The sequence below is a fragment of the Athene noctua genome, chromosome 24 (assembly GCF_965140245.1).
Source record: "Athene noctua chromosome 24, bAthNoc1.hap1.1, whole genome shotgun sequence".
Lineage (NCBI taxonomy): Eukaryota > Metazoa > Chordata > Aves > Strigiformes > Strigidae > Athene > Athene noctua.
This window is the reverse complement of record NC_134060.1, coordinates 502134-511108: the sequence shown is the minus strand read 5'-3', so window position 1 is coordinate 511108 and position 8975 is coordinate 502134. Positions and strand designations below refer to the sequence as shown.

General features: G+C 59.5%; 1 protein-coding gene across 1 annotated transcript; it reads right to left on the bottom strand.

Annotated features, from left to right (window-relative positions):
* Positions 1–5607: 5607 nt before the first annotated feature.
* On the bottom strand, positions 5608–8909 carry YRDC (yrdC N6-threonylcarbamoyltransferase domain containing). The gene is made up of 6 exons (XM_074926059.1): positions 8771–8909; positions 8450–8645; positions 8145–8259; positions 7686–7805; positions 6866–7008; positions 5608–6559 (listed from the first exon to the last, which is right to left on the bottom strand). Exons 1-6 carry the CDS (start codon positions 8907–8909, stop codon positions 6496–6498), a joined length of 777 nt encoding a protein of 258 aa, XP_074782160.1. The 3' UTR covers positions 5608–6495.
* Positions 8910–8975: the final 66 nt, after the last annotated feature.

Sequence of the window (8975 nt, the reverse complement as noted above, 5' to 3'; positions counted from 1 at the left end):
GCACCCTGCACCCGCACGGGGAAGTTTTGCCACAGATTTCCTGGCAGCCCCACCAAGGACGGGGCCGGCGTCGTCTCTGCTCCTGGCGGAGCGCGTCTGCGCTGTGAAGCCGAATGTGTTCACTCGGACCTGCAGGGCTCGAGGAAGGATGAGGAGTAAATCTGGTGTCGATCACAGAGATGGCCAAAATTCTCTAAAAAATATTAAAGCAATTAAATACATTCTCTGAGGCATGTTCCTGTAACCGGAGTCACCCCTGGGCAGCCCCAATTTACGTCCTGTTTGCTAGAGTACTCCAAACAATGACCAAAAGTCCACAACAAAGGGTGCTCTGGCTCTACCAGCTGTGAAAAGTTCTCAGCACGACCAGCGCTGCCAAGTAACAGCTGCACAAAGTGAAAAGGGTATGAAAAGCCACAGGCTTTTAACCACCAACTGCAGACGCGAGAACGACACTGTGGACACGGGGAAGCACTCGGCAAACATCAGTAGATAAGATCACAGTGAGAAGCGGGATGCCCAACATCAGACAGACCCGGCCACTCGGCCAAGGCTTCCAAACAACCCCCGAGGCCTCAGCAGGGACAAAAGGGTCAGACGCTCGGCAGCTTCACCTCTGATACCCGCACAGACTCAGCCTGCCTGGTCTGCTGTTGCTCATTTGAATCATCGCTCCCTGAGTCTGAACTGACTCTGCTAATGAGGTTCTAAAGATGCGTTTTTATTTGGAGGGCAAGCACTAATTAAAATGCAAACCGTGTATTTCCTGCTCTGAGTGCTCATGCGATGTGATTTCAACAAGGGCTGCAAACACAAGAGTCACCCTGATCCGTACTGCTCCTGTGGATTGGCTTATGGAAGTGTTTATAGTTCCACCTACAAGATCTAAAAAGGCATCTCTGCCCCCTCCAGCAGCAGCTGTTTGCCGGGCCCGGCGATGGGTGGATTTTCACAGATCCCAGACACTCACCACGGCCGTCGGCCCCGCGGCCGCCCGCCCCTGCCCGCCCCACTCCTGGCACCGAGTCTTTGCACGACTCGGCGCAGCGGCAGGGTCCCCATTTTCAAAAGCACCAAAACCACCTGAATCAGCCACAGAGCCTGGGTGTGCTCCGCGCTGGCGCATTCCAGAAGTGCTGACAGAGCTGCCACAAAGGCTGGTCACTGCGGCTGGTGCCGAGTACATCACCCTGACAGCTACGGCGGCCTGCGGGCACCCCGAACCAGAGGAAAGAAGAAATTTATGGTGCCTGCAGTCCCTGCGAGGGAACGAGGGCACGAGCCGTTTCACCCCGGCCTGACGTGTGGCTCATCCCTCCATGCTGGTGGCACAAATAAAGCTGTCACTTGCAGGGACACCGAACACCAGCAGCGTGGAATGAGGCAGCAGCAGAGGCTCCGGCTGAGACACCGACACGTTTCCCCCCGTTGCTGGGTGCAACGGCCGCGCCGAGAGACGGGGCCCGGGCACCCCCGCGCAGACAGAGCCAGCCCCTCCCCAGCAAGGCTGCTCTGCCCCAGGGCTTCGCGTCACCTCGAAGACCACGGCCCCTGCCCAGCCATGGGGAAAGAGCCTTCCTGGGCAGGAGGGCATCGCCTCCGCGCTGCCAAGGCCCCGAGGGAGCCACCGCCCCGCTGCAGCAGAGACCCGGCAGGTCCTGTGCTGGCCCCGGCCCCGCAGAGCCCCGGAGCAGAGCTGCACCCCGTTACGGACGGCGCAGGGTCAGCTCCTCTGAGCAGGGAAATACATCCCCCGAAAAATAGGAAACGTTTGGAAAGTGGATGGCAGGCGGGAGAGTGATGAATGAGCGCTGGAGGAGCCCGGCAAAGGCCGATGAATAGCTGATGAGCTGAGGGGGAAGCTCACCACGCAAACACCGAGGGAGCAGAATGGGAAGGGAAACCGCTCGCTCCGGAGACGCTGCAGGGAGCCCCCGACCAGCCCCCGCGCGCAGACGGCCGGCGTGGGGGCAGCGGGTCCGGCTCCGCGCAGCGAACCGGGGGCTGCGGAGCACGGGGCGCCCGCGCAGGGCCGAGGGACCCCCCGCACCCCGCTCGGTCCCCTCCACCACACCCTCTGCCCAGGGCACCGGCGGGGACCGTCGCGGAGGGGCGAGGGTCCTGCTCAGGCGGACGATGCCTCCGCTTTCCCTCGGCCCCTCTGTCCTGCAGGGTACCTGAGCTGGAGAGAGGAGGTGAGAGCAAAGGCCTGGAGAAGCCTCGCGCAGGCGCTCTGCAGGTGCCTGTAACTCACCCAGCCGGGTGCCTCTGGGTTTTTACAGCAGAAGCTCCACGGATAGGCAATTTCTGTGAAGACATCATTATGGGGTCAGCTCTGTGTGTATTACAGTCCATTAGCAGCGACTGAGACAGCTGCTCAGGAGCAATAAAGATACAGAACCACTCCACGGCACTCAGACACCGGGAAAAACCACCCCGGTGCGGGCGCTGCCAGGACCCGGCCCGGGCAGGAGAGCAGCACCATGCCGAGCCCACGGGCACAGCGGTCGCTTATTAATGCCCCTGAGCCCCTCACACCCCACCAGGCTCCCGCTCGGCCATGCTGGACGCCAAGGCTGGAGGCCCAGCTCAGCCCAGGGAGAACAAACCGTGCGGGCGGAGGCGCCGGGGACGCCTGGAGTCGTTCAGGACAAGCGTCACCCCAGCAGTGCGGCCGTGAGGACTGTCCTGGAACAGTAATTTTTGGGAACCCGTGTTTCTGGGCTTTCTGCACTACAGGGCAATCGAGTTGGGCGGGCACAGGGGTGGGGCTCCAGCAAAAACTGATCCTTGTGACCCCGCTGGAGACGGCACACGGGCAGCGTGGAGACCCAGACCGAGCCGCCCCATTCTGCCCCGTTGGATGTGGCTGTTAGACCTGCAGAGACTCGTACACCACTGCTCACTGCTTCCAAATGACTTTTATTTAGACGGTTCTGCCTTGCCCTCAGCTCCCTCACTTGCCAGTTCATAAATTAAATGTCATCGACAGTTTCTAGAGGTATTGAACTCACGGAGGGAGAACAGTGACAGCAAATTCACTGGTCTGCAGATCTCTGTCCAGTGTCCTTGTCACCAGATGCAGACAGAGAGAGCTCTTCCCACCTCCCCGGAGCACACACCCTCTGCAGCCTGACCTCCCCAAGTAGCCTGGAGGCAGCTATTTGAAAGAAAATGACAGCAGCTACTTGTGGGATGATGGGCTGAACAGAGCAATTTAACACTGTCCACCGAGCAGCAGTGGTATTTAGCCCCACTGCCCCCTCCCTGCAGCTGGTTCTTGGTGGCTCTGGTGTGCTCAGGCACAGGGTCTGCCAGCTGGGAGGTCGCAGACCGCAGTGTCCTTCGTGTAAGCCAATGAAATGACTCTGAGAAAGACTCTGAACGCAGCCCTGCTGGTTCCCGAGCTAGCTGGCTCAGCACAACACTCACTGCACCCACGACTGGCACCGCAAAATTAGATTAAAAAGCATCCTCACCTCCAGCGAGTGAGAGGCAAAGGGGTGAAGGAGGGTCACCACATCCCTGGAGGGGCCAAGCAGGTGTGAGCTGAGGGATCAACACAGCAGCGTCACCCCCAGGCAGGGATTGGGCCTCCAACACCGTCACTGTTCTCGAAGAGATTTGAAAAATAAACAGGGGAAGCAGGAGAGGCTTTTGCTTGCCTTACGCTTTCTGCGCCACTGAAGTACGTCTGCTCGTTTCTGACCCGCCGCACCCCTGCGGAAGGCACAGCTGCATCCGAGTTCTGAGCACACACCCCCAGAGACGGGCGCAGAGCTGGGCGCTGCTCTCCACTCCCGGGGGTGCAGCGCTTGCTCAGATGGGCAGGGAGGGCACTGCAGAGTTCGGCTCCAGATGGCACCGAGGACAAAGATGAGGTTCCCTTTTTCACAAAAAGCTGCTCAGCAGCGGGGGATGCTCCCTGCCGCTCTGGCAGCCACAGAGGGCGACGCGCACAGCAGAGCCGGGACTAGGACCTGGAAGAGCGGCTTGGGCAGGACGCTGGTGCCCGCGGGGAGAGGGGCAGCGGCCGCCCGCGGGCAGGGCTGGGCACCAGCAACACGAGGGGGCTGCCGAGTACGTCCGGGAAACTCGGGCAGCACCGGTTACAGGGATCCGAGGCCAAACCAAGGGAACCGAGCGCAGAGGGTCCGGCTGGGGCACACCCGCCGGATCCGGGCCTGTCCCAAGGCCCCACTCTGCTGCTGCACCCCCAGAACCGGCTGCCAACCCGGCACCCAGCCCACATCTAACCCAGCCAAAAAAACCACAGAAAGCTCCAAAAGGCAAACTTGTAGCTCTCTCCACGGCTCGCTAGCGCTTGCCTGTACGCCTCCCGGCTCCGCACGGGTGGCTGTAGGAGGAAATGCTGCCAGAAGGCCGCGGCGCCACGGGGCAGCAGGAGCTGCAGCCAAGCGCGAGAACGAAGCCCCAGCGCTGCCCGGGCGCCGCGGAAGCCTGTCTCAGACCTGCAGGCAATTTGTTCCCTCGACAGGTTCATCTCATTACCGGGTTTCCATTTAGCAGAGTTTTATCGCCTGTAACATTTGTGCCTAACAGATTCGCCCAATTAAAATGATATTTCCTCTAGCAGCTGCGGAGCCGCGCCGGGCGGTGGCCGAGCGCGGGTCAGCCCTTCGCCCGCCGCTCGCTTCAGGGGCTGCAGGCGGGACCCAGCGCGGGGGGCAGCCCCCGACACCCCGCGGGGCCGCGGCCGGTCCCAGCTGCGGGCCGGGATTGTCCCCACGGGGGGAGCAACCCCCAGCGCCGCCCGCGCCCCAGGACACACCATGACGGGGGACAGGCGGGGAGGGGTCTGCCAGGCCGCAGGTAGCCCAAGGCCTGCACAAGCCCCAGCTGCGGCCTCACGGGAGCAGGGAGCTGCAGGCAGCTGTCGGGCCCAACATTCTGCAGTTGAGCCCTTGGGGGCTCCCCTGGAATCCACGGGGGCGCTGGCAGGGGGCAGAGACGTGTTTTTCGGGCCGCGGGCGTTCCCAGGTCCGACTCTGCGGGCTGGGCTCTGGCTCTGGGTCCGGGCGCTGGGCGCAGGGCTCTGCCCCGCGGCCCGGGGCCATCGCACACCCCTCGCTCCGCCCGCAGCTGCCAGAGCGTTTCTCTGCCCGCCCGCTGCAGCGAGTCAAGATTCCTCCAAACCGTCCACGGCAGGTGAAACTGAGCCACGCAGCTACACACCCTTTGCTTTACCCAACCTCTGCTACACCAAGTTCTGCGCTGGGCCTTGACGCTGGAGCCAAATAACAAAAAATAATTACAGCTGGAACACTAGGGACTATTTACTGCTACTCCTGTGACGTGCTGGAAACCAGGCAAAGGCAATGATCTACACTAAAAGCTCTGGCCGATTGTTTAATGTTCCACGTTTTGAAAATTTAGATCTGAAGTTGCTTTATTCCTTTTAGAACCAAGGAGAAAAAAATACTTGCAATAAAAATGCAACTAAAACCACCATTAATCCGTGCTTTGAAAGGTTCAGCTCTCCACAGCTTCCCCCTTCTCTGTGATTTTAGCCATGCTTGGGCCCTTCTAAGTTATCCACAAAATTAATTTATACTTGTCCGCATCAATAAAATGAGAGGCAGCAGCTCTGGATGTGAAACGAGGTTTTATTTATGACAACTCCGCACACTCTTGCTAAGCACCCAAGTTTGCCAAAAGTGATGGACAACAACGTCTAAAAATAAGCATTTACAACAAAAAATCATACAAGTTGCTTACCAGTTTTTAAAATAATAGCAGCTCCATAAACTTTACTTTTCAACGCAGAATAAACACCAGCAGAAACTTCCACCTATTCCCAATTTGCCTCAGCTCAGCACCGTTCCCAGAACAACATCAAGAGACAGACCACAAGAGCAGCGCACCGAGAGCTCGTTCTGTTCTGTGTTGGGAGGCAGCCAGGTCACTCTGAGCAGCTCTTGGCTGGAGCGGGACCGTCTGAATACTGTTAATTTTCAAAAGTACTTACAGTTTCATCTCAGTAGTAGGTTTTGATTACATTTAGAACAGAGGAAACCCGCCAGAGAGCACCACAGCTCTAACATCGTGAAAGCTCAGAAAAACTCTTTTCCATCTTTGCTTTTCTTTCGGTGCAGACAAAATAAACAAAGACGTGGAATAAGCCTTAAGGGAAGGGTAGATCAGACACCATCTTCACCATCCCATCCCCAGAACAGTCCAACGTTCAGATTACTGTGTTTCAAAGGCCTAATCATGTTAACAAAACAGAGGAGGATCTGGGAATGTTCCAACAGCACAGCGAGGTCAGCATTCACATTTGGGTTGGTTTCTCAGACTACAGCAGACGTGATACTAACAGATGTCCATCAACAGTTGCTCCCTTTTTTTACCTTTTCATCTTGTTTATTAACCCTGACGTAACCAGCAGACCTTATTAAACAAGGCCACGGCCGCCCGTCTCCTGAAGGCGCAGGCACACGGCGCCCAGCTCTGCAGCCTCCCGAGTCCAAGCCCTCACGATGACTCTGGGATCAAACCATACTTCTGCCTCAGGATTTCAACTGTCGATGCCAGTGCACTGCGGGGTGAAACAGAACCGTCAGTAAAAAGGTTTTTAAGGATTAAACTGCACTTTCCGGGAAAGAGCCATCAGCTAGGTGCAGTACTGGATTTTGACAGAAACTAGAGTGTTTCACATAGAACCTTCCAGAAAGGCGTCTCCTGGGCAGGAAACATGGAATGGTCTTTCAGGATTTCTGAGCGTGTTGTTAATTAAGCCAGGCAACATTAACGCGGAGGTTCAACTGCTATGGGAAAAGAAGCAAAGGAAGCTTCACTTCATCGAAAGGGAAAGCTCCGGTTACGCTGGGAGAAGAGCACTCACCAGCCAGGACGAATGATGGAGAACTTCCCCGGCACAGATAAATCAACCACAGTTGACCCCAACCGACACTCTGGGCTCTGGACATCTCCTACGGGGCCTCCATCGATGATTAAGGACAACTGAGGCCACAGGTCTTGGAATTCCTGAAAAAAAAGAGAGATGTGGCTGACGGTGCTGACGATCGTGTTGTAACAGACACTGGAGGTGACACGAGGGAGGTGGGCTCTCCCCCTCCTCTGTCAGGACAGCTCACTTTCTGCCACGGACACGTCTCAGTTTGATTTCTGAGAACAGTTTTTGTCCCAGACACTTGGGAAAGCCACAAGGATTCTCTGGCTGAAGATTTCTCAGCTGCACCACTGGTTATTACGGAGCTTATGGAGACATCTGGGCTGAGGACAGGCTCTGCCTGGTGCCGTGCCCAGCTACGCCCTCGCCAGGGTCACAAGCTTTGCCAAAAGCCATCGCTGCGAGCTGCAGCCAGGGCTGCGCGGAGCAGCACAGACAGGCTCAGCCCAGAGCCGCCCCTCCTGCAGCCGTCTCTGCCCGTCAGATCTGGCACCCGCTCCAAAAGATGCGTATAAGCCTTCACTCGTTACTTTCCAGCTCTGCCCTCCCCACTTTTTACAGTGAAGATCACAGCAAGGCAGCTGCCCCACCCCACATCTCTGCGGCCCGCTTTAACTACAGATCATTGTTTAAGAAAAATAGCAGCGACAGAGAAATCCTTCTTTTATTGCTAGCGCTGGCTCCAACTGTGAGAGCCTTGGGCCCTGACAAACACCACAAGAATGCCACTCAGTGGCAAAACCAGCCTTACCGAGACCGTCAGCGTGCTGGCCCGAGAGCTGATGTTTGCACTTGTTAAAGCCAGAGGCCCAGAGCACGCTCGTGCCACCTCCCTGACAAACGGGTGGTTTGGAATGCGAACACCAACCAGCTGCAGGGAAGGAGAGAGCAGGGTGTCACACGCAGCAACCGCTTCTAACCTTGCATTGCCCAAACCCTCCTGACCCAAAGCTGATACTCTGGAGAATCCATCAACACCTGCTGAGCTCGCAGCCGTACCAGACGTGCCCCCCTGGAGCTGGGCCCTAGCGCTGGCTGTGCTGCGCTCAGTGAGGTCGGAGGGAGCACGACAGCACGGGGACCGGCTTCGGGAAACGGCCCGTCGCTGCTCAGAGTGCTAAACGCAGGCCTGAGGATCAAAGCTGCTACAGCAGAAACACAAAAATAACACACTGCCCCCCAAAACCAGCGCCCTGTAGCAAAGACCTACCGATGTGAAAGGGTTCAGGTCTTTATTTAGTTCTTCTGAACGCTTTAGGACCAGGGTCACGGGTCCGGGAAGCAGGTCCCGCAGCAGCTCGTCGGGCACGTTCACGCGGCAGTACCTGCGCGGCCAGAGGCGGTCACGGGCAGCTCCCCCCGCACCGCGGCAGCTCCCGCGCCTCGGCCCCACGCTCCGCAGCCCGGCAACGCCCAGCAGCCGCCCCCGGGCCCCCGAGTCTCTGCTGGTACCGGCTGTTGGTACCGGACAAGGGCTCGGGAGCCCGGGGGGCTCCGCGGACCGGCAGCGCCTACCTGTAGAGGCGGTCGACGTCCCCGAGGCAGATGGCCAGCGGCTTCCCCCCGTTCCGCCCCTTCAGGCTGTAGATGCTCCGCACGGCGTCGGAGTCCTGGGCCAGGCAGGCCACGCCGTACACCGTGTCCGTCGGCACCGCCACCAGCCCGCCCGCCTGCAGAGCGCCGACGGCCGCCGCCACCGCCTCCCTCCAGCCTGCGCGACACCCGCGGGTCAGCCCCGACCGCCCCGGCACCGCCGCGGGGCCCGCGCCCCCCACCCCGGGGCTCCCGCCCCGCCGGCCCGGCCTCCCCCCGGCCCCCCGCCGAGCCCGCCCGCACCTTGCGGCCGTGGCTGGGCCGCGCCGCCCGGCGGCAGGAGCAGGCGGGCGCTGCAGGCGCGGCCCAGGCCCGGGCCCACCGGCGCCCCCTCCCCGGCCCGCGCCAGCCCCGCCAGCGCCGCGCGCCGCGCGCTCAGCATGCGCGTCACTTCCGGCGGCGGCGGCGCGGTGACGCACTTCCGGGGCGGCGGTTCCCATGGCGACGC

Coding starts and splice junctions, on each gene's coding strand:
- YRDC (XM_074926059.1), bottom strand. CDS start 8,909: ATGCTGAGCGCGCGGCGCGCGGCGCTGGCGGGGCTGGCGCGGGCCGGG. Junction 8,646..8,770: donor GGCCCAGCCACGGCCGCAAG/GTGCGGGCGGGC, acceptor GGTGTCGCGCAG/GCTGGAGGGAGGCGGTGGCG. Junction 6,560..6,865: donor TCCATCATTCGTCCTGGCTG/GTGAGTGCTCTT, acceptor TTCACCCCGCAG/TGCACTGGCATCGACAGTTG.